The sequence below is a fragment of the Photinus pyralis genome, unplaced genomic scaffold (genome assembly GCF_008802855.1).
Source record: "Photinus pyralis isolate 1611_PpyrPB1 unplaced genomic scaffold, Ppyr1.3 Ppyr1.4_LG7, whole genome shotgun sequence".
NCBI classification, from domain to species: Eukaryota; Metazoa; Arthropoda; class Insecta; order Coleoptera; family Lampyridae; genus Photinus; species Photinus pyralis.
In genome coordinates, this window is record NW_022170738.1 from 43125255 (window position 1) to 43150763 (window position 25509).

General features: G+C 35.6%; 1 protein-coding gene across 1 annotated transcript; it reads right to left on the bottom strand.

Annotated features, from left to right (window-relative positions):
• Window positions 1–3737: 3737 nt before the first annotated feature.
• LOC116177137 (transcription factor IIIB 90 kDa subunit-like) lies at window positions 3738–8841 on the bottom strand. The gene is made up of 9 exons (XM_031496017.1): window positions 8648–8841; window positions 8501–8594; window positions 7886–8018; window positions 7182–7275; window positions 6878–7015; window positions 6465–6671; window positions 4306–4546; window positions 4068–4252; window positions 3738–4018 (listed from the first exon to the last, which is right to left on the bottom strand). The coding sequence occupies exons 1-9, from the start codon at window positions 8700–8702 to the stop codon at window positions 3864–3866; spliced, it is 1302 nt and encodes a 433-aa protein (XP_031351877.1). The 5' UTR covers window positions 8703–8841; the 3' UTR covers window positions 3738–3863.
• Window positions 8842–25509: the final 16668 nt, after the last annotated feature.

Genomic DNA, 25509 nt, shown 5'->3' on the forward strand with positions numbered 1-25509 from the left:
TCGAATTTATTGGTATTTTATTTGAACTAAATTGGTATATAACTGCCTTACTCTAGTCCTAATTTGATTTATATGTGTATTTTGGTGGTGAACACGTAGGTATGGGAAAATATACTCTTAAAACTAAAGATGTAAGTAGTCAGATATGATTATTTAGCGGATTTTGATTCAATATATGCCTATCCAAAAACCCAAATGGGCTGTAACTGTTATTTATTTTTCTTAGACTTCTGATAACCATTTTGTTTACAACGCGGTGTGGTGTGGATTGAATGAAAAACCTGAATACATTTTCAGCAATTTGGCAAATTTTTAATGCATAGCTTGATACGTGCAACAATCCTCCACGATTTTTTCTAGTTAAAAGCTTTGAATAACTCTCTGATGCGAATATCGCATCTGCACATATGGAACATTTAACAGACTTAGCTATTTTTCTTGTAACAAAACCTGAAATATACTTAGTACCAGTAAGTACTTAGTTACGTCTATACCTAATAGGCAAATAGGTATTGCCGTTGTCTTGCTGGTAAAGGATGTCGGTTCTACGTTATTTTAAGTGAATGGGAAAGTCGAAAACGCTCGGTATTGCATTATTGTTTACACCTTCGTAGGTACCTTTCTAAAATCGGCTTCATTCCCCGCAAATGCACTATGGTGGGAGTAAATTTTTCTCTTCGAATGGCTCTGATCCATTAGCCCTTCAAACTTTTATCCGTTGAAAATCAGCATATTATTTAAAAATTTATCGACAGAGTACATGTTGATAGGCACAAGTTAACCTAAGTTTATTGGTTTATTCTCAAGTCTCAACTCAACAGAAATTTATCTGTTCACAATTCGAGCTAATCATGAGAATGATTAATGAATGGAACATCTAAAATAACAGCTTATGTCATTATATTGCATATCATCTCAGCGATTTTTGCCCCGCGGTGTATTGTGTGTTGCATACTGTGTCAACAACACCTTAGATATACGTTAAGCGCAGTCTAGTTATAGCAAGTCTCTGATTTTCCCATGTAATAGATGAAAAAGCGCTAATTTTGATATTTCATGTTTCTGGCTATTATACTACTATTACTATAGCTTCTGAGGAATTCCCATTTTATTGCATTAAACTTACAGTAGAGGCGAATTATTACTTATTTCCACGTTTAGGCCCGGTGCTCTAGTCGTTCCGGTCTCCGAGACTGCATTCGCTTATTGTAAAGGCCCTTTTTTTAATTGTAATTCAGTTAACCTATGGCAGACATACATAAACGTATAAATTACACGTAGTAACGAAAAATTTTTAAAAAAAGTTATGAACACAAAACTATGATTAAAAAGGTACAAATAGGTACCCTTCTGACTTCTTGTATTACAAGGGGTTTCTGGTTTATATACGGCCACTTACCTACTCGTTTTCATTAGGATTTTCTCGATAATCCTAAAAAATAGCCATTAATGTGTTCTAGGCCGATGTGACTATATAACTTGAATATGCGCAACTACCAGGATTCATATTTTCTTGTTCCTGTTTTTTAATAGGTCCGCTAACCTTTTTAAAACGAATTGTGAGGATACCTATACCAAAGAGTACCCACTGCGTCACCCCCAACGTGAATAATCAGCAAATTTTCACTTGTCCCAACTCATAAACCGTGACGCGAAAGCATTATCAGGGTATGAAAAAAAAATTCATATGGACTCAAAAATCCGCTAAAACTTTAAAACAACAAAGTTTCCAACTACTTCCGGCATTTTCAAAAGTGTATTTTGAACAACAAGAGAGCGATAAGAAACAATAAATAAATAACAAACTCCCCAAAAAAACACCATTTTTTTCAGCATGTAATGTAATTCGCCTACCTCATGTAGAATACGGCATGTATTGCAAATATCAACGAACTTCAATATTTGCTCCAACGAAGGCGCTTCAAATTCCTCAATAAATATTTGGGACCACTTTATAGTTTTACCCTCAGAAGGTGGAAGAATTTCTGGCGATAATGTTATTAAATGTTTAATTCCCACACTTTCCAAATAGTTCATATGTTTCGTCTTTGGACATGCCATTCCGGCCAGCTCGCCTGGGACAATCCACGAAAAGTTCAATGAAGAATGTAACAAAAAATCACTAGACATTTGGAACTATCTTACTATCAGAAACATGCTACAATTGTGCTCTCAACAGGTTTACTAGTAGTACTCACTTGATTTCTATTATAATGTTGATTACTTAAAAGATCTATAAATATAAATTTATTTTTGATTTATTGGAAATAGTCCAGATAGTACTTGTGAAGTGCATTTATGTAAAGGTAGGAATTAACTTGCAAGGTTTCTAACGCAAGTTGCCGTCTGACAGCACTGACCAGCTATAAGAACTGCGACGTTTCTATCACGCACGCAACTTGCGATGGTAAAACTTGCTAGTCGAAACCTATAGGAGACCTCCGGGAAAGTTTTCTCACAAATTCAGATCGGTTCTGGAGCGTGAAGAACAGTTATGATGAACATCAAAAACGTAGAAGATAGAATATATTAGACCACATATTCATAATGATCTAATAAATGACCCCTTAGAGCATCAGATATAAAGTTACTCGAAAGTGCTGCAAGTCACTGAACGTGCGACTGGGTCGCGGGTTAAGGCGACTCCGTCGCGCTGCTACACTACGTCCCGCCCCGCTGCTCAGCAGCACGATTATAAGCAGCGTTTCTCAATCACGCAGTATGAAGGGGCACTTATAGTGCCGTATATTTACACCAAACAGGGTCCGTTGGGCGATAGGCTACTACAAGCCTTATAAATCTCCCCATTCTCTTTATAAAAGGGACTGAGATATTAACGTCCTTTCTAGTAGAAATTTTTAGGGGAAGCTACTCCCTAAGCTCTGGAGGACGGTAGACGTGGATTTTATTGCCAAGGCAGACAAGAGACCCAATAGCCAACCAACCCAAGAGCTACCGACTTTCACCCTTAAAACGATGGAGAAAACAGTAGGGCAGAGTATTCCTTAGAAAAAAACCCTGACCCCAACCCCAACTAAATAGGCTACAACGAATATCCTGTCTGAGTATTAGTGGAGCAATGATTACACCTATAGCTGCCATGGAGATCTTCCTGAACCTCTTCCCTCTTCACTTAGTGGTGAAGAAGGAAGCAGCGAGTGGAACAATAAGACTGCTCCATAGTGAGTTGGGAGGAATACATAAAGGTGCAAAACACTTAGGAGTTGTACAACAAATAAACATTCCTGACAGGCCCGTTGCCAGAGTGAAGTAGCAGGGGTGGCAAGTATTTTTATGGGTGGGTGGGGCTTAAGAATGGTAAAAACTTCCCCTGTAATTTTTGTAAAAGAACCATCAACCATAATTTCCAGTGGGGACAAGACCATGTTCTCGGTGGGGCTCAGTCCCACCTGGCCACCCCCTGATTCCTGAGCACATAGAGATCACAAGAGCGCGGTGAGGCTGCAATAACACCTCCGTACATCAGGGAGCCGCAGTAAGATACTGGTTCATGAACAATAGATCCAAGGGTCAAAGTGCGCAGGCCTGAAATACCCAACCCAAGGTAGGAAAAAAAATATTATAACAACCACTTGTTCATCATGATCATGATGTAAAATAATCAGAGAAAATGAGGAGAAGATGCCTTCATAAAAATTTCCATCCATTCCAAAATTTTCTTTCCCATTTATTATACCCATTGCTAAAACGATCCATGTATACTCTCAGATTCCAGATTTGCACTTCAATATTTATTTTGGCTAATATAAATAGAGATAACAAGTATTCGCAATTAAATTCTTACAGATAGTCATGATCTAAAGGTATATTAAATAAATAAATAAAATTGTTTAATCATCACATTAATAATCTTCTTCCTCATAGTCCATTCCATACAAGTCTTCTCCTTCCTCTGCACCATTTTGTTGATGTTGCCTCAACATCTGATACACGCCCATTTCAGGTTCTACAGCACTTGTCTCCTCCTCATCATCATCGTCGAAATAGTCATCTTGCGCTAAAAATTTGTATACATGACGCTTACATTCATTCGAGCAGGAACTTACTTGTGTCCATGTCTTTTGGTTCCTCTGGAACTTCATTAACTGTTACAGTTTCCGCTTTTTCCACAAATGGTAAACCAACGGCAGGTGCTTTAATTTTGGAGTTTCTAGAATTAATTTTAACGGAAGGTTTCGTTTTTCGTGGTTTAGGAGTAGCGCTAGGGACATCCGGTAGAGAGGTGGAAGCACTGAAACAACAATCTCTTTTACGGGTAAGTACATAATAAGGTAAATCTTTTACATTTGATCAATATCTATAGTTGCTTCCTTCTCGTTTGACTGCTCCTCAGATTTAGAAGCTGTCAGACTCTTCAATACTTCATAATTAATCTTTGACGATACTTTTTTTTCCTGTAACATTTTCTCTATAGCTTCACCCGCGGAATTCGCTGGACCTAAATTTTGTTTCTTACGAGTTGTTCTGCGTTTCTTTTTTTCGGGTTTTCCTTCTTCTTTCTCTTTTGCAATTTTTTCTTCCTTAACTGAAATAAAGAGATGTCCTATTAATTTTGAACAGGGTGATGGAATAAAAGACTGCCTTACATAGGCTTCAGCAAAACAGTCACGTAGTGTGTAAAGACCAGGGTAGATTAGAGGTCAGATTAGTAACTTGGAATGGGCACTAACTGCATGTGATTGAGTGTGGTTGCATGATTTATAAAAAGTAACATTTTATTACAAGCATCAAATTACAACGTTGAGCTATTACAGGTAAATGAGTGACCAATGACAATGCCAAAGTATTTAAAAGAAAGATGTCCAGTTGAAGGTGAAAAGGAAACATCGAGTACGAAAATAAATAGTGCTAACCCAACAGAACATAGACAAGGCAAAATCTTTTTGAAAAAAGTAAATGACAGGGACAGAAACAGAGAAACTGGGATGAAAAAATGAGAGCGCTTCAGTTAGGAGAGTTCTTGGGAGGATGATGGAACAAGGCTATCCAGCAGAAATACTTTTTCTTTGGGTATGGAAAACATTCCATAAGTCTCCTTTATGTTAGTTTTTTTAAATTTTTTATTTATTATCCCTCCAATTACAGAGTGACCTGCATAATGCCTCTCTACTTGCACACCATGGATTGTTATGTATACTCTAAAAAAGGACGTCGCGGTTCCGTATAACAAAGACGAAAATTGTTTATAAACAAAAAACGCTGATCGGATATTGGTTAAAAAAGGACGCCGGTTTCCAAAATTGTGTTGGTTCCCTGATAGCGTAATATAAATAGAAAAACGCCTGTGAAGGTGTAACATCTCCTCTGCGCGAACTTAAAAGCCGCGTACGAAATGTTCGTCACCTCTAGGCACGTACCTACCGTGTATGATTGATAAACCGAAACAGATTGCGACGTGCCCATCGTAGGACCAGCAGCGATATTCACGGGTAGAACTTCCATTTACATCGACCGAGTCATTTTTCTTAATTTACAGCGTTGTACTTTATTTTGTTGTAGCATACCGCGTAGTTAATATCTACTGCGTCGTAGGTTACTTAGCAGTCCCTTATGTACTGTCGGGGTACTACGAGTAAGAACAGATTCGTAAATAAATATATGAATTCAAGAAAATAATTCACTGTATTGCGTAGAGAAAAGAAACTACCATTTCATTGTGGGGCCCAAACGTGCGTTAATTATAAAGGAAAATTACAGATAAACCAGAAAATACAGGCGCAAAATTACGGCGTGGCAAAGTAGGTAAGGAAAATAAATACCAGTCAGGTTCTTATTTAAATATAAATGTATGAAGTACATAAAGAATAGCAAAATATATTTCATTTACATAACCCACTTCTAACTCACGTACTTTTTTGATTATTTCAAGATCCTGGTCCCCATACACACCCAGATGTCTAATTAAAAAGGGAATCACACTTTAAATGTAAGAGAAATTTGTTTCCGACCTTAATGTTTGCATACCTACTCATTCATTATAAAAAATTATGTAAAGTCATTAATTGCCATGGCGGGTGTATATGCAAGGAAGATTAAAATCAATGTAGATGAGAAAACATGAAAAGAATTTATTCAAGTTTGTCACCATCAGGATTTTAGAGAGGAATGAAATAACTTAAATTAAAAGGTAAATAAAATATAGGCTCAGAAAACATGGCATGTGAAAGTAAAATCAACATTAACATAAGTAAATAAGTGATTAAAAATGAAATTATTGACATTATAAAGTAAATAAATTACATATGTGCTCTGTCAAAGTTACCTAATAAGTAAGCTCATTACTTTACTCTCATTTACACAATGAAATATAAGATATAGTGTGAAATTAGTTTCAATTTGTCATAATCTGAAATCACACACATGTTTCCATTCTCGAGTTCTTAATAGCAAGGGTCCGATTTTGATAAAGAATCTTTTCGGCCTAAATTGTTAAGAAAGATTACCTTTTAATAGCTCCAAATAGGTAGCGTTTTCTTCTAACCATAATCCATTTTTATGTTTCATTTCATCTTCGCTCATAATGTAAGCATCCAACTCATTGTCGTCGATATCATCAAATGTTAGATTTACTTCTATGGTGGGATTGGTTGGGGCTGCATTGGTAACATCCTCCAAAGAATTGGCAAGACCCATACTGGCTATGTCTGGACCTTAAATATACAAGATGCCTGTAGATAGAGAATCGAGGTTTCACTAGAACAGATCTCTCCAAAGCATTTTTTTACTTCTTAAAAAATTGCACTACGAACTCAAAATAACCAGGGGTTACATTTTCAATTACTCCCTGTTAGGGTTAAATGTATGGCAATAGACAATGTAGCGACAATGTCTGATAATTAATATAAAGATTATTTACCAAGTTCTTTTGATTTTTGACTTTCCAAATTATCAGGATCGTCTTCCAATTCTTCATTTAATAGTTGACCTATTACTCCTAAGGTGGATTCTTTTATAAATCTACTTTCATCACTACATTCTTTGCTAGATTTTGAATCTAAAATAAAATATATAAAGTAGATAAGTCTAAAGTTTGTACTATTGTACCCCATTTAAATATCACACCACACTCACTTTCTTACAAACAAAAAGAAGAACTCATTATTATCCCATTCATCCATGCGCTCAGTATTCATTCCGAAAATAATGGAACAATCACTTACTGTGCACTTTACTACTTCGTTTATAATTTGTATCTAGCTGTGACTCAATGTCTTTTTGTAGTTCTGTTATGTGATCGGCTTCTTCCTCCATTAACTAAATCAACATAATTGTAATTGAATGAAATATATTGCAAGAGATTTAACGATAATTTTTCATTTTTAAAATACTAGATACAACTTCGTCTCTTTCACCTCTGCCAAGATCTATTCCCGTTTATGGAGCTTCTGGAAGTTACTTCTTTGCCAATTCTGTTTTAGCTTTTGTCATGGTTAAAGGTGGAAAAGAATCCTAAATTACAAAAATGCAAGAAAAGTACAATAAGATACACATTACTTGCAATAGTTACCAAATTGGATTGGATAAAAGAATAAATAAACAAAATAACATTGGTTCCTCCCAATTTTACTTAGATAAACATCTAAAAAGGAGAAAATGTATAACCCTGAAGGTTGCAATTACTTCATTTGTTAGGTGGTTCACAGTTACATTATCACTATTGTTGTGTAAACTGAAAACTACAGGGCGTTATCGTTTTTCTAGGTTCAAACAATGCTGAAGATGAGAACAAGAATCCTGTAGTGAAGTGTAGCGGTTTTTTTATAATTTTGGATACCATAAAGAAATTTAACAAAATATTGTTTTGAAGATATAAATTTTTCAGTGTTCCAGACAAAATTTCCACCCTGTATGTTTACCAACGTACTTTTTGTAAACGCTCTTTGTCCTTCTTCCTAGCTGCTTTAAAAGATGGCGGATCCTGTTCTTCCTCCAAATCAACAGTCATGAACTCGTCTAATGTCAACGCGCTACTGGGAGTATCGCCAAATTCCATTAATCTGTGAAAAAGAAGAAAATGACAGGGTATGCGTCAAGGGATGAGCCATTTCAATTTTATGTATGTGTGTATCAGATATGATGTACATTTTTGTACTACTATTTCAGATTTGGATACCCTGAAATTTTAGTTTTTACAGCTTAGGTGGTGCAGTCATAGTTTAAAACCACTTTTATGTGGTATTTAAGAAAATCATTGCACATTATGAAATTATGACATATATCTGAAAGATTTTTTCAAATAATAGGCGAGTGAAATCTTATACCTTTTTAAAATTGCTAAACAGCACCACTGTCTACCACACATTACACAATATGGCTTATTGAATATCAGACTACTTACTTATGCAAGTATTTTACGAATCAAATAGAATTTCTAATAGGCACTTAATGCAAACAAAGTGAAAAGTAAGTACACTCTGATGACAAAGTAAATATAGTAAGTTAATTGGATTTGCAGACCGAAAAGCAATTAATTGCCTACCTTTTACGTAAAGTCGATTCGTGAATTTTGACAATTTTGACAATGTCCACCGGGGTTCGATTAAAATTATGTAGACGAGCCGCCATTAGTAATGCTACAACGAAAGTAACGTTAAATCGTTGACTTTCTCCCCCATAATCAAATTACCTGCACCACAAAGACCAGATGGTCTTCTACCTGAATGTATTGAATCTCTCTTCATCCTTTGTACTAATCTAAGGGCTGTGTTTGCAACTTCCTGCGTTTTTCCTTCGAATTCCAACTTTGCCGCAAAACGTAGAATGTATAAGCATGGATCTGTAAGACGAACAACTTAAAAAGTAATCGTAAACGATTTACATAAAGCGCATTTCCACTTGCATTCATTTCCCATTTGTAAGATGCAACTTCTGTTAAAATCGTAAAAATCCGGCCACAAATATAAAAGATAGCGTTGCACATGGGCAATCCATTGTTGACGTGCTACTTCAATTTCAGTTTATGCGAAGAATTTCATTTCAATGCTTTTCTAAATAAGAAAGTTGGAACTACGCATGCGCAAACCTAAATTTTAAAACTAATGTTAGATTTTCCTTTGTTCCAAGCGCCTAAGTATCAAATTTCACTTAAATAGTTCCATAGATAAAAAAGTTGGCACTGCGCATGCGCAAAATAAAATTTTGAAACTGGCGCTAGATTTTCCTTTATTCCAAGTGCCTATGTATCACATTTCATTTAAATTCTTCCATAAATAAAAAAGTTGGCACTGCGCATGCGCAAAGCCAAATTTTGAAACTGGCATTTGATTTTCCTTTATCCCAAGTGCCTATGTATCAAATTTCGTTTAAATTCTTCCATAAATAAAAAAGTTGGCACTGCGCATGCGCAAAACCAAATTTTGAAATTGGCGTTTGATTTTCCTTTATCCCAAGTGCCTATGTATCAAATTTCGTTTAAATTCTTCCATAAATAAAAAAGTTGGCACTGCGCATGCGCAAAACCAAATTTTGAAATTGGCGTTTGATTTTCCTTTATCCCAAGTGCCTATGTATCAAATTTCGTTTAAATTCTTCCATAAATAAAAAAGTTGGCACTGCGCATGCGCAAAACCAAATTTTGAAATTGGCGTTTGATTTTCCTTTATTCGAAGTGCCTATGTATCAAATTTCGTTTAAATTCTTCCATAAATAAAAAAGTTGGCACTGCGCATGCGCAAAACCAAATTTTGAAATTGGCGTTTGATTTTCCTTTATCCCAAGTGCCTATGTATCAAATTTCGTTTAAATTCTTCCATAAATAAAAAAGTTGGCACTGCGCATGCGCAAAACCAAATTTTGAAATTGGCGTTTGATTTTCCTTTATCCCAAGTGCCTATGTATCAAATTTCGTTTAAATTCTTCCATAAATAAAAAAGTTGGCACTGCGCATGCGCAAAACCAAATTTTGAAATTGGCGTTTGATTTTCCTTTATCCCAAGTGCCTATGTATCAAATTTCGTTTAAATTCTTCCATAAATAAAAAAGTTGGCACTGCGCATGCGCAAAACCAAATTTTGAAATTGGAGTTTGATTTTCCTTTATTCGAAGTGCTTATGTATCAAATTTCGTTTAAATTCTTCCATAAATAAAAAAGTTGGCACTGCGCATGCGCAAAACCAAATTTTGAAATTGGCGTTTGATTTTCCTTTATCCCAAGTGCCTATGTATCAAATTTCGTTTAAATTCTTCCATAAATAAAAAAGTTGGCACTGCGCATGCGCAAAACCAAATTTTGAAATTGGCGTTTGATTTTCCTTTATCCCAAGTGCCTATGTATCAAATTTCGTTTAAATTCTTCCATAAATAAAAAAGTTGGCACTGCGCATGCGCAAAACCAAATTTTGAAATTGGCGTTTGATTTTCCTTTATCCCAAGTGCCTATGTATCAAATTTCGTTTAAATTCTTCCATAAATAAAAAAGTTGGCACTGCGCATGCGCAAAACCAAATTTTGAAATTGGCGTTTGATTTTCCTTTATCCCAAGTGCCTATGTATCAAATTTCGTTTAAATTCTTCCATAAATAAAAAAGTTGGCACTGCGCATGCGCAAAACCAAATTTTGAAATTGGCGTTTGATTTTCCTTTATCCCAAGTGCCTATGTATCAAATTTCGTTTAAATTCTTCCATAAATAAAAAAGTTGGCACTGCGCATGCGCAAAACCAAATTTTGAAATTGGCGTTTGATTTTCCTTTATCCCAAGTGCCTATGTATCAAATTTCGTTTAAATTCTTCCATAAATAAAAAAGTTGGCACTGCGCATGCGCAAAACCAAATTTTGAAATTGGCGTTTGATTTTCCTTTATTCCAAGTGCCTATGTATCAAATTTCATTCAAATACTTTTATAAGTAAAAAAGTTTGCAATTCGGTTTATAAATGGTCGAGATGCGAAAAGGGCACTGTGAATTTTGAATCGATTCGATTCAACTTTTGGCATTGCGTATTATATGGCTAAAGCTATGCCCATATTGAATTTCATGCAATTCAGTTCATAACTAACGGAGATGTAAAAGCGATCGAACATTTCTAAACAAAGTTATCGTTCACACGGACAGATAGATGGACAGACAGACAAAGGAACAGACGGAGAGACCAACCGGCAGGCGACAGATAGCAATGCAAAATTATAAACGATCTCTAGGATCGTTAATAAACGGCAAAAGTGTAAAATTATGGAACATGTAAAAAACGGTTTTTTGTTTTTTTTACAATAACTTTTTTTGTAAGCGGTACAGAAAAAATTCCTTCCTTGGTACAAGACTCGACACCATAACGAACCAAATAGCGAAAAAAGTAGAACAATAGCTCTTAAGATAAAAAACTAGTAGCGTCGCAAAGTTAGCGGACGGACGGACGGACGGACGGACGGACAAAGTGGCCACAATAGCGCATTTTTTTTTTATTTTTGTGGAAATGCGCTAAAAAGAGGCTGAAGCTGCAAACGAAACGCAAATGCATTTTAGTAACTACCCCTAGAGGGATAGGAATTTCATAGATGGATTTTGCAGTACACTCTCGCCCGCAATATGCGTGATGGGAAAACTTCTCCCTTAAATAGTAAAGTCAGGCAAGCACTCTCCAATTACACATCTCTATGATGTGACATACCAAGGTCACGGCCGTGAACTGATTCAAGACCATGAGCCCCACGTGGTGTCACAAAGCCATGGTCTTGGGTATTCCCAGAATCGTGTCCTTGGATTTTGGACGTGGATTTGGATTTTGGTTATGGGGGCGAGCTCATGGCTTTGAGTTTTGGTTCAAGGTCGTGTCCTTAGATTTTACCCTAAGGTGGCCTTCCAGGAATTTTTCTGGTCGTGCGACAAGATCGTGGCTTTGGGATTTCCCTGGTTACGTGACAAGGTCGTGGTGATAGGATTTCCCCGACGAAAAAGCCATGGCATTGGTGAAGGGATTTCCCGGTTGCGTAACTAAGGTGTGACGAGCTATATTGCAATATATGAGATGATAAGTGCGAACAAGGCAAGAGAAATATAGTTCACTTAATAAAATGAGATGCTGTATTGCGAAACATAAGCTACTTTTAAAAAATGACAAATTATGTATTTTTAATTACAAAGAGGAAAATCGGAGCGCATAAACAAAACAATAAAGGTCATGTATAACGTTTTCCCCATTTATTGTTTGAAAATCCTTATTTTTTCCAATTTTAAACGCATTATGCACTCGCGAAAAAAATGCACAGATATAATTCCGTAAAACATTAGGAGATGATAAGAGCATAATAACATTGATAATACGCTAACGTTAACACGTAGGAAGGCAACCGAATACCAACTCGAAGGATCACTTTCACACCGTATATTTATTTATTTATTTATTTATTTATTTATTATCCCTCTCTTGTTCTGGGCCCTCAACAGGCTTGTGCCCAATTACAGAGTGACCCACATAAGAGATGCCTCTGCAGAAGGTCTTAAGTTGTTCTATACTACTCCGGTATTTACCTTACGAATTAGGAAAACTGCAGGAAAACCTAATTCAGAGTAGCCGGCAGAATGCTCGAAACTGGTGTAAGGTAATTTCCATCTTTGCTACAGATGAAAAATTCACCTCAACCCAGGTTCGAATACCCGACCTCCGGATTTATAACTCAACGCTCTACCATTGAGCCATAATGCCGTTCTAATATAATTAGGAACGTGGTTTTTCACAAACGTATTAGGAAAAAAAGGACTTTGAATAATCAAATGACTTTCAGAAAACATAAAGTATGAATATGGTTGATATACACAAAAATGGAGAAATTCATGATTCAATATTTAGAAAACTTATGAAATCTAGCACAGTGAAGACCTAGTTACTCCGATATCTACAATCGTTAAAAGGGAAGAGCAACACAAAGAACCTCAAGAGAAAACCAGGTGCGCTTTCTGTAAGAATATCCGACACCTGAAAGAGGAATGTCACGAATATGGCTCAAAACAAAATAAACCTAGCGAATATGTAAGTAATCAGTCAGCACTCCAACATCCACAATAAAACTGTAAAATAGAAGGTTCCATCCTAATCCATTACGCTCCCCCTAATGAACTCGCAACTAAAAACGGTAACATTTTTTGGGAACGAGAAGCTTAAAAATCAGCACAAAAGAGCATGAATGGATCTAAAACTAAGCGAAATTCCTTTATTTGAACTGGGTTATTTCGTCGAACTCCCAAAAAAAACGAATATTTAAACAAGTGCAATGAACTTCTTTAAGATCATAGTTCTCGATCACCATAATTATATCATATGGGTCTAAAAGTTTTCCAGTCAAAGTGATAAGATAAGAATCAATTGTTTTCGACTTTCGCGATAGCGGAATAAACGAAGTTGGAAACTTTCGCCGTCGATAAATAGGGAGTAAACTTCCGTACGCGTGTTGACTTTCAACTAACCGTTTATTGGGGATTTTATCGTGCGTACAAAGTACTGAGGGATAAGTCAACACATTACCGTCGAAAGTAAGTTCAAAGGTGCGATTCATTATATAAAACGGATTAGCCGTTGGTAATAAAATTGCCCGATTGAGAGCATCGCATCTTAAGCACCTTTGAACGTTCACTAAATTTAATAATGCACCGGAGTTTACTGCCACCGCCCAAAAAAAAAGTAGGAAATTACATTTCACTTCAACATCTTTGTTTTTATAACGTAACCTGATTACGTCTAAAATTTTCACTTCTTTGTAGTCGCTTTTACGATTATGTCCCTGGGTCCTAATGGAGAAAATTTTGATCATGTTGAATTGCAAATAAAGTTAAAAACCGTTTCAGGGTTTTTGTGGAAATAACACAAATGGCAGTTGTAAATGCAAATTAAGGACTGTTGCTTTCATGAAAAATGATTAGCTATGAAGTGGAGATTTTCAATTGACGATCTTGGGTTCATTTGTATTCCACTCAGAGCATGCGATTAAAGGAGTTTTGCCTCCTGCAGGGTTCCCTTAGGAACAGCGAAAGGGAGTGTTATATTAATAACTCCAAAACAGCTCAATCGCTACAACTTGATTTATGTATTTTTCTAAATTTGTCGCGCGGCCTGAAAATGACTATAATAAGTCGAAATCGATAGCCTACAAAAACCATATTAAATACAATTTTTGAGTCTCATTCTTATGTTTACCCTTTCGTAAACTTTTCACTTTGATTAATTTTAACTTTAACGGCACAAACATGAACGTAAATATTATCTGACTTTGCTAACAGTTCTCTTTATCGCAATTTCACTTTACTTTACAGGCCGTTTATAAATCCGGATAGTGTCTTCATCTAACTGAATTACGATTGCAAGCTTTTAACCTTCAACGCGGTAATTTAAAAATATACCTTGACGTAATTATGTACCTATCATCTTAATTATTACTGTGATAGCACTTTTGCGGCATACTAAATGTGCGCGATAACTTCGCGCAAATTCCGCTAAGGGTAGTAGACACTTACATATACAGTTTTTCTATTATAATCCAAAATGCAAATACATTTACTTGCCTGCTTAAAATTCAAAGGGCTCTAATAAACAATAATTAAGTACCTATATCTAAGTTTAAAATTGTGTGGACAGAACAACTGAAAATAAGTTCCTTAACATATTGTTTACTACTACCTACCATTTATTTAATCTAAACCATTTCTTCATGTACAACAGATCGTTGCAGTTTTCTATAGCTGAACTTTTAATGGCAGTTTACTGTACTTTCAGAGTTGTTTCATTCACTTTTTAGAGCTTTGGTAATGCTTGTTCTTTTCGATTTATAATGAGGAACAAAGAAATGTGAAAATTACGCTTTTTGTGAAGCAGCTTCTCGCCGAAGCTAGTACTCTTCTTTTGTATTACTGTAAAATACCTAAAGCTCCCTAAAGATTCAGAAACATCTGACTAAGTTCTTCTTTTCGCCTTTCTAACGGAAGAAAATAGACAATTTGTAAAGGAAAAACCTTTACGCGAATTTACGTTTCCGTTTCTTATTCCGCCCTCGCAGGCGTCTGTAAAACATTTCGTCTCACTCTCTGCATCTGTTTATAGCGGGAACGAATCTTTTCTTCTTACATGCGCTCATAAAACTCCTTCTCTTGTAAGTACATCAAAGTTTCGACTCTTACATTATTCACCTTTTCTTTAATATCACGCAGCATGAAAGGAAACGCATATTTCCATAGATATTGGAGAATTCAACAAACTCAATATATCACTAATTTAACTTTCAGTACACATACCTATTCAACTCGATGTCTTACAAGCTTATTAACGCACGAAGATGTATTATTTATAATTTCTATTAAAACTTTTGCCTTGTACCCACACAGACAATCAAGCTATAACTAAAGGTACTCCTGAATGCCAATTTAAAAGCCATTATCTTGCATGTTTGGATATAGAAGCCGGAATATTCCGTAAAATTAATTTCCATTTTCACATAGTAAATCGAAACGAGACGCTCTAAATCAGATTTGTTTTACGAACTCAAGAGATGTCTTTGCATCGTCGCAACGAACTTTATGGTGTCATTTCTTAAACTGACTGGAACTGAATTTCATTTTTTTAGACATCTAGGGTACTACCAGAAAACTTATCGTGATTACTCTTAACCTATAATAGGTTCGATTAAACACAAAACTGAAAAGAAAGAAAGGCACTCAGGGCTTGCAAACAATGCACCACGCACATGCGATCGATTGAAACAAATTAGTTAACAAAATTTTCATTGTCTTCTAAAGTTAATACTCCTAAAATCCGAGCTGTCTCCAATTTTCTTTCACAGATGCATAAAAAGACCCTCTCAAACTGGTGTTGCTTCTGATTCTTCTTTCCTTCCCAATTTCTTGTTTATTTATTTAAATGAAGTAGACTTCGTGTAATAAAAATTGGTGGTTTGGGTGGTGGATGATTCAATTCAAAACAACCACTTGAATAACCTCCCTTATGTTTACCGGATCGACAAAGGCGCTTACAATACACTGAGTATGTGAAAGGCTTGACTTGAGTTGAATTAGAACTGTAAACTGTTCTACCCACAATTAACCTCTTGGATCATCCTCTCAACTATCTTATAACCTAAGGTTTAGTTTGGCGCTGCTTCAACTCAAATCCGCCGCATAAACGGCCAACTAGCTCAGGGATAAAATAAAAGCTCGAGATCTTTCACAGCGGTAGCTATTCCTGGGCATTCAATCATCTTCACTTCGTCACAACTTACCAATACGGTTGAACGCCACTCTCCCTGTATGAAACTGAGAAGATACGAGATTAGATTACGTGAGTCAAAACTCTTAGTAAATGTTCAATTAAAATTTCCCCAATCCACCCAATCGAGAATGATTAGTAAATTAGTAAAACAAAATGAAATATGATATTGGTTCGATAAATTCGCTGTAGAGAGCTCTCCTGTAGCGAACCTGAACCTGAAACAAACAAAATCCACGAACCAAACTCGGTGGTACCGTGGTTAACTAATGAAGGGTGTAGCACCTAAGATTCCTCCTCGGATCATAACTCTTTTACCAGAAAAGATACCGAAAAAGGTCTTACAGCAAAATTGTACACAATTACCGCCGGCATGTTTCTAAAATATTTTGGATCACCAGGGGCGTGCTGTATTCCAGTGGCGTATCAAACTTGCATTTTTTTTAATGGAATAGTTCTTCTTTTTTTGAATAACATGTTATACCCCTAATTTTAACGGTAGCGCTGTTATAACCTTTTTTCGTCAAAATTTGGCAGTTTTTCGAATTTTCTTTTAGAGAAGCTAAATCGCATAGGCGACTATGTCAATTTTGGACTGAGGCACAGGTTAAGACCTCTTCCACAATCAAATAATTTTGTTTAGGTACTTTATCGAAAAAATAAAATTTTTGATTGACCTTCGCTAAATGTCAAATTTTTTTAAAATTTCAAATCGCACCCCCCTAAACAAATTATACCTCTGGGTAGCCAAAACTATAAATTATTCACTGATATAAACAAAACCACACATTCCATAAGAGAATTTCAGAGAAAAACCAAGTCGAGGTGTCAATTTGTAAAAAAAAACGTTCTTTTCCGAACCCAAGTGTGCCATGATAAAACAAAAGATGTTCAATTCTCACAATTAACAGTACAGTGTCGTTCGTTCATTAGGATAGATCTACTCTGGAGGAGAATATTTCAAGGGATTTCCATTTTACCCGTTGTAGAAAAATATGGTTTCAAGTTTCGAGAAAGTTATAAGAAAAATTTGATTCTTTTGCCTGAACATGACGCAATTCTACGGAGCCGGAGTGGAGAATCTCGTACAGTTGTTATGTATTTATTATTTAAATTCCAAATTTATATTCCAATTCGACATTTTTGCGCCGTCTGTGTATTTCTCGTGCAAGTTGATGAAGTTAGATCAATTTTATCGGTGTTATTTTTTACTTCTTGATTTTCTCGGTAGAGGTCGTGCAATTAAAACGCCACCATTAACCATACCAAAATGGCATCAAGATGGCCGTTGTCTCCATGATAATATCGGAATAGGTACGGTGCTGGGGGGGGGGGGTATCCGGAAGAAGGAGCCTCTAAAATTACTACATAAAACCGATGACAGACGAAAACGTTGTCCTTATTAAGGACCTCGTGTTAAGCGATCGACGTTTGAAGGTACACACAGCAGAAAAGAGGTTTTCTGACACAACAGCTCGATGAATCATCGAAGACCATTTGGGAATGAATAAAAGTGAATTAGTGCAACGTGGGTTCCTAAATAACTTGCAGTAGTTCATCGACAGCGTTGGGTTGATCTTTTTTGGAGATATCTGGAGAAAGCCCTGTGGATGTGTTAAACACAACTGGGGATGAAACTATGGCCCTGTACGAGTTGATGGAATGGAGAAGAAAAGCAGAAGTACCGCCGATAAGGTTCAGGCTTTGTCAGTCGACAAGGAAGGTGATGGCTACGATCTTTTGGGACACTCTTATTGATGTAAAGAACGCATAATTAACAGGGCAGAATATTCGGGAGGAAAGACCTGCGAAATTCAACAGTGGCGTGCGTGTACACTATTGCAGTTGCGGTGTTGGACAAATCGATCACCTGTCTAGTTTATATAATGGCCCCAAGTAACTATTACGCTTTGGGGAAATTGAGGACAAACCGAAAGAATATTTTTAGGGGTTTCAATATTGATATTAAACCGATCAATAAATGCACAAGGAACTATATTGACAAATAAAATTTAATACAAAATAATTAGTCTACGCGGCTTCTTTTATGGCCAGACTGTAAATATTTGACGCTGCCCTGTTTTATTTTACGAGTAAAATTTTTTGTCGAATATTTCAATAATTTGAACCTATATTTTTTTACTAGCTTGGCCATTGTAATCCTGAGAAAAAATGCTCTATGTTGTTTATAACTTAAACCAACTTCGTAGCTCCATTTATAAAAATGCTATGAATGCTACCGGCTTTCGTTGGAACACATTTGCTAGATCGCATGACTAATACATTTTCAGTTCCCTATAGTCTAAAAAACTAAACAAACATCAAGGAGTAGAGGTACAATTTATGAGTACACGCTTTCAAGTGCATCGAAAAGATACGCCCTATATGTTAAGCTTACGAGGTTTAGGTTAGTCTCCTCTTTTGAATAATAGCTCTAAAATAAAGCAGGACTCGGGGAATTTTTAAAATAGAAAAAAGAAACTTATTTTTCCCAACTTCTTCCCTCGGGAAACTCTCCGATAAATCTGAGTTCTACATTTCAATTACGCAACTTCCAACTTTGTAGAACTCTTTGTTAACTTGTTTATTCAAAATGCGGAAAAATTAACGGTCTCTGCTTGGGTGTGAACAAAGGCATCTACTTCAGTAAAATTTATTCTTTTGTCGCTACTAATTTATTTTCATTTTGTTAGTTGTTTCTTTAATTTTTGGGCACAGCAACTCTATTAGCAATTAAACATTTAACTAACGATGAAAGATAAAAGTAATGCCGTTCTTTTACTAAATCTAAACAATTTGCATAAATACATAGGTTTTAGAAAAACGAACTAAAAGCACGGTTCCTTCTTCTTTTAACACGTCATCGAACTCATAATTTATCCGTGTGGTAATCTGTCTTATCTTTCGCTGATTAAGTAAGTAAGCATTGGAAATAGCAGTCGGGACATCATGTATGTAAAATTTATTTGATAGAACCTGGGAGAGTTTCTTTCAAATAGACAAAAATTAGAAATTTGTTGAATTGTCATTTTCAATTTTTGTTAGTCTAAATTTACTAACTGTTTAAGGACGTAAGATAAAAGTTTTATCTGCGCAGATGTTTTTGTAAAAAGACGATATCGGACAAATTAATTGGCCCTATTTACTAACAACGTCACGTGAAAGATAACGAATGCAGGTGTTTATCAATACGGGCGATGAAGCGGTGTTTCGAAAAATCGCCGGGGAACAACGATATGGAACTGATGAATGGACGTGGCTTGAGCTTTAAGTACGAAGGATGGGAAAGAAACGATTGAAAAAACGTATGTCATTATTGCGCTGAATTATTACGGGCAAGTTTTCGCCGGATAAAGAAGTTTAAGTTTTTACGGTCGAAGTTGCAGGCGGTACCGCTGTTGAGATTTGTTGTCATTCACAAAAAGGATGGTAAATTATTATTTGATACTGAGTGTGTAAGGAATTTCAAATAGAAAATTAAGTTTCACTTGTTTGGGAACGGCTTTTACCACTCCCACGTTAGTAAGGAAGGTATTGCTTGGGGGTAAACATTCAGATATAGGGACCCACCTCTCTACAGTATAACTAGCATTCCATTACCCACAGGGTTATATTACCAATTAACTCCTTCATTCATTACAAATTATTCTGCAAAATAAACGAAAAATTTTCGTTTGTTATCGTCGACTCGCTGATTCTGAGTTTCTCTTTTTCCAGTGTTTTTCTAAACATCAATAATATCTTGCATTATTTCAGTGCCTGTGTACTAATTAATTAAAATTGTATGATTCAAAACAATGAAACAGTTCAATTTCGCCGAAGTCTAGACGTGTTTTTGTTCGCTAACCGCCGATTTGTTTATCTTGGACAGAGTGTCGATGTTGGAAAGAAACGCGTATAATGAAATTATAACCTGAAATCCTTATTCAGCTAAAATTTTACGGTTGTGTTCCATAGATGCTAGCTTTATTAGAAAAATACAATTACGTACGAGTACAAATATGACAGACGGTAACATCGTGGCATTCGTATTCCAAAGTCAAATTTTACAAGAGCTTTTGAAAGCGGAAAATTTATAACCGCTTGGGGTATATTGAGAGACGCGAAATGATATTTTGCCCGAGTCGGGAGTGATTTCTCCCCGTGCCCGAATGGATGAATTTTTTACGATGTTATTAAAGGCAAACTAAGTAGGGAAGCAAAGTAATATGGAGACTCATCTACGAGTATAATATAAGATCATCAATTCTAAAATTACCTATTTGTCTGGTAAAAATAAATATAGCTTGGTAGCAGTGGTACATAAATCACCGCTATTTCCCACTGTTTCACCTCGAATATGTAAATTTTCGAAGAGGCAAAAAGGAATGTCGAATGAAATTAAAGGTAATGCGTAAATTATGCGAATCGGTGGCGATAATCGAGCAGCTTTAGAAGCTTCTAATTGTACAAGCAATGACATGGATTCTGTATCATGTATTTTTATCGAATTATAATGGTACTTTAATTTAAAATCAAACACTCATTTCTAGTCTAATCATTCACCGTTATTATTTGACATAATTATGTATTGAAGCTGAAGCAAACTTTTGCTACTATCAACTTGAAAGTTTCATAGTTGAAAACTTAACAATGAACTGATGGATTTAATGTAGCTTAACATTCACAATATGTTACATATTCCTTTATTGTTTATTTTTGAAATGCAATCTGATATTGCGAAAATGGTGTTATCTTTCTATGCATATTACGTAACAGGCCCTTAGTTAACGAAAAAAAGTGAATTTTGGTTATGTTAATTTTAAACAAGGGTTGAATTCATTTTATTTAATATTTATATATTTACGACAAACTCAATTAGTTCAATATCTTTATTTCATGGCTCCCAAATGCTATTAGATTATAATTAATTTACCTGAAAGTCTGAAGCCATTTAACCCTTCTGTACATCATCACTAAACCATCAACTGGTTCAAAAATGAATTTCTCCAGTTCAGGACTGTTAAGCAAATAAATGCTTACTTTCTAATCAACGTTATTTAACGTTTTCATTAACATTATTGGGATTTAGGAGTTCATTCTTGTTCAAAGTTAAATTAATTGATTTGGTATGATAAATTGAAATATAAATAATTGTAAGAAAGTGTATAAGTGGTAACGTCAAAATATTATTTGTAAGTATCCTGTATTATGTGTTGTAAAATTCCTCCGTTAGATGTCGCCTGTGTCGTTTGAAATTGAGTCCCTTCTCAATCTCCCACCTATTTTGTGCTTATTCTTCTCACTATAAAAGTGTGATTGTTAACACTTCGAGGAACTTAATTCCTGCAACTCTTACCGACCAGAAAGCAGAACCAAATTCCATACCAAGCATTATTACATCCCAGATTAGAAACCGAGAATTATTATTCCCAGGCCTGTTAATTTGGTAGCTAGCTTTATTTCTTTTATCTTACTCGCTGTCGTTAATCCTTGAAGGTTTAAAACCCTGCGGGCTTTACGCTACCTGACGCAGCCCTGGTATCTTGCGTTCATGCACTCGGTCGGTAGATCCGACTTGAACCCAAGTATCCTCACCTCCGTTCTTGTCGTCCGATTCACATGACTTTGAAGAGGAATAGCTTGAAACGTATGGAAGTTTCCTTTAAGGGCCAGTGCCAGGTAAATTCTTACCGAACTTATTTTGGAACCAGAAAGTCAATATTCTATTCCGTTTAAGTAAACTAGGGTTTGGGTTATACGGGATGTCAATTTTAAAATTTGCAGTCGGCCATATTTTCCAAACTAAAAAAGATATTGAAAATCGCGCAAAACCGTTTCGTGGGTATCGAGAGGGAACCAGAATGACGTTATGAGTGTCATCCCCCACACCACTTAACGCCCCTGCCCCCCTCTTCAAAAATCCTAAATGGCAACCCCATGCTTGTGACACATCATTGGAAAGCTACCGAAAAATGCTTTCCAGTGGTACCAATAACGTCAATATTTATTAAGGCAATTTAACAAAAATGTAATAATTAACAAAAAAAACTAAATGTTAACATTGAGCGATTTATGGCAAATTGGCCAAGAACTTCAACCTGCTTCCTTAAGCAATCTTGGTTGCTTTCTTTTTTTTATTGATAACAGATCCCGTTTCTTCGAATTTAGCGACCAAAACTTGAACATACGCATGACTTAATTTTTATTTCTTTTTGTTAATTATTAAATGTCATTCTGGTTTTCCCTCGATACCCGAATTTGCGCGATTTTCAATATCTTTTTTAGTTTGGAAAATATGGCCAACTGGAAGTTTTAAAATTGACACCCCGTATGCATCTTTATCGGGGTCCAATAAAGACCTGAAATTTAAGTTGAGAAAGCTTCCTGTAATACCTACACCTGCATCCGGTAGCCTTGATCGGAATCTGAGCCTGTATTGACTGTAATATTATAGCTAATTAGCCGTCCGTTCAACATCACGTTTCGGAAATATAACACTAGGAAGAATTCGTGTACCTATTTTGACGACATTCATTTTAACAGCGAAAACCCTTAATTTGAGAAACTGTGTAGTCTTAACCACCACGATTCGAAAATATAATTTTTATTTAAGCACCTGGCAGAACTCTTATATCCTGGGCAGTACTTAGGGCTCGAATAAACACAACATAGAACATTTACATATAAAACAAATTTATTCGACATAAATCAATCAAATAAGACTGAAATAAACATAGGCATTCAGGGCCAGAATCACACATCACGCAACAAACGATCTTGAAACAGTTAATTAAAGAAAACATAATTACCTCGGGTTAATAATCCAAAATATCCGCTCGTAGATTGCGCTTTCTATAACTGCCCAAACACCAAAGGATGAGATCACTTCTTTGACTTAATCTAATCTTAATACAGAGGACACTGGGTTCGTTGTAATTTCTGATGTAATATTGACTCTTTGATGATGGAAAAAAATTCATAATCATCGTATTTAGTAATATTTTGTATTACAATTACAACCATGTATGGTACACAAAAAAAGTTGGAAGCTGTTATTGGTAGTTCTGAAGAAGTAAGTGTTGTTTTGTACTGCGTTACATAAAAATGAAGTGAGCTGAAAAATATGAATCAGTCACAGCATTCTGTTATGATTTCAAATTCCCGAACATTGTAAATCAAGTGTGTTGTAGTACATGGGACATACGTAGCAGACGTTACTCATCTTTCTTTCATATTCTGAATATAAAAATCGAATAAATAGTTAAACAAATATTTATTGGTCCATTTCCATGTCTTCGGGGAAACGTTATAAGTTCGCCACAAAATATATGAATAATGTATGCCGATGGATTTATTACACAAACGATCCTAGTTCTCGCGTTTAATTTGCATTTATTGTAGTTCTTGTTGAAAGCGACTCAGATTGCACGTTAATTGAAACTTTTTCAGATATATTTGAATTTACAGCTGTAATTGACGTAACATCTCTCTGTTGCACTCGGTTCAATACTTCCTACTTCATTATATTACAACGATATTTTAAACTTGGTATTGTGTTTTTCTAACACGAGGGAGTGAGTTTTTATCCCAAAGTACTTATTAACTCGTGGCGACTCAATGATTAAAATATCCCTTTATCGCCTTGCATAATAAATAACTATTATTTATTTACAATTAATTAACAATAAATTTATAACAGCCTTGAAATGAATTGATGAACAAAACATGTCACATTTGCCAAAAAGAGTTTGTTCTTTATCGCCGATGACTTATCTTTGATGGCAGCTCGATGTCTATCGGGATTTCTGCAATATTCGCTACATTACGATTGCAAATATTCGATAAAATGTTTGAGTGCTGCAAGAGGAAGTTAGGAAGATAAAGGGATAGGAAGATATTGTGTTTCAGATTTATTAGTAGGTGCCATAGATTGATGATGAGTTTCGTGTAGTTAATTGGGGAATATTTCTTAAACAAAGTTTCGGCACTGATTAACGTACCTATCAACTCAATTCCGCCCCTGATATATCCAAAATAAGTTTCCGACATCTAAATTAGCAAACATAAAATCGCACGGAACGCACAACAAAACTGTATTATTAATCTGTAGTTTATTGGCAACGAAACCCTGTTAAATATTTAAGAAGGGTGGATATACTTAACAAAGGCATATAAAACGGGCACCAGCGTGAAGCTTTAGCTACTTTGCTTTTATCAACACTTGAATTATTTACTTAGACAGCGCAATACTGACGGCAATTCCCTTCATGTCTTTTATCCGCTCTCCCCTATTTAACAGCGAATTTATGTCATTGATCTGGGAGCACGCGCTTTGGTTTCCCAAAAGCGATCATTCACATTTAAACGTTAACAAACCTGTTTGTATGTAGGTTACTATTGGTTTACGAGATTTGCTCTTTTGGAACATTCCATATAATATTAACATACGTATCCCCCATTTTAATGAATAGTCAAGAATCAAACCGCATTCCGTAGGTTAAGCATTGTATTTCACCTGTGGGAATGTTTAAAGGTGGGATTAGGGAAAAGAAATCGCACCGTTGGATGGTTTGGCAATATGCAGCGCTTCACTTAGTACTGTATTTACTAAACGCAATGTATTTTATTCTTTATTATCTTCATTATTGAATTCCCTTGACATACATGATATACAGAATCCCCATTATGTACGTAATATAATATATATCTCCATAAATAACGACTGTATACAAAATGCTTCTACATAAAAGTGGTTTAGCATTTTATTTTTTATAATAAGTATACAGTCGATCTATGCTATATTCTATACATAATGGGTACCCTGTATATGAAAATTCCCATTATTTGGTTTTTACGGGTCGGCTTGGTATCTTCTGCATTTTAGTATGGCGAACCGGTTTCATTCCATTTATTATTCAATATTTTTTTCTGTCAGGTAGAGTAACTTATTGGCTGTCATTATGCAGGCAATGTGCATGTTCAAATTCAGTTAAATTCTAATTAAAGTTAAGTGGGAGAAGTAATTCATTCCCCTTCCTTACTATCTTTTCCAAGAATGCACACTTTTGGTTTCGATGTTATAACGTTGACCAAAAAATAATAACGTGCGACCCTACTAACGCAAGTGAAGAGAAACCAATATTAAAGGTGTCTATCAGGGAGCTCCCGAAGAAAAGGAATTCGAACACCACAGTAAGTGATAATTCCTTGTTTCCTTTACGCCTTTTGAACAGTGCACATTTTAGATGATAAGTGCTACTAGATGACTCTGCTGGCGTATAATGATAGGAAATTTCTGTGAAAATGGTAGTAAGGATTGTTTCA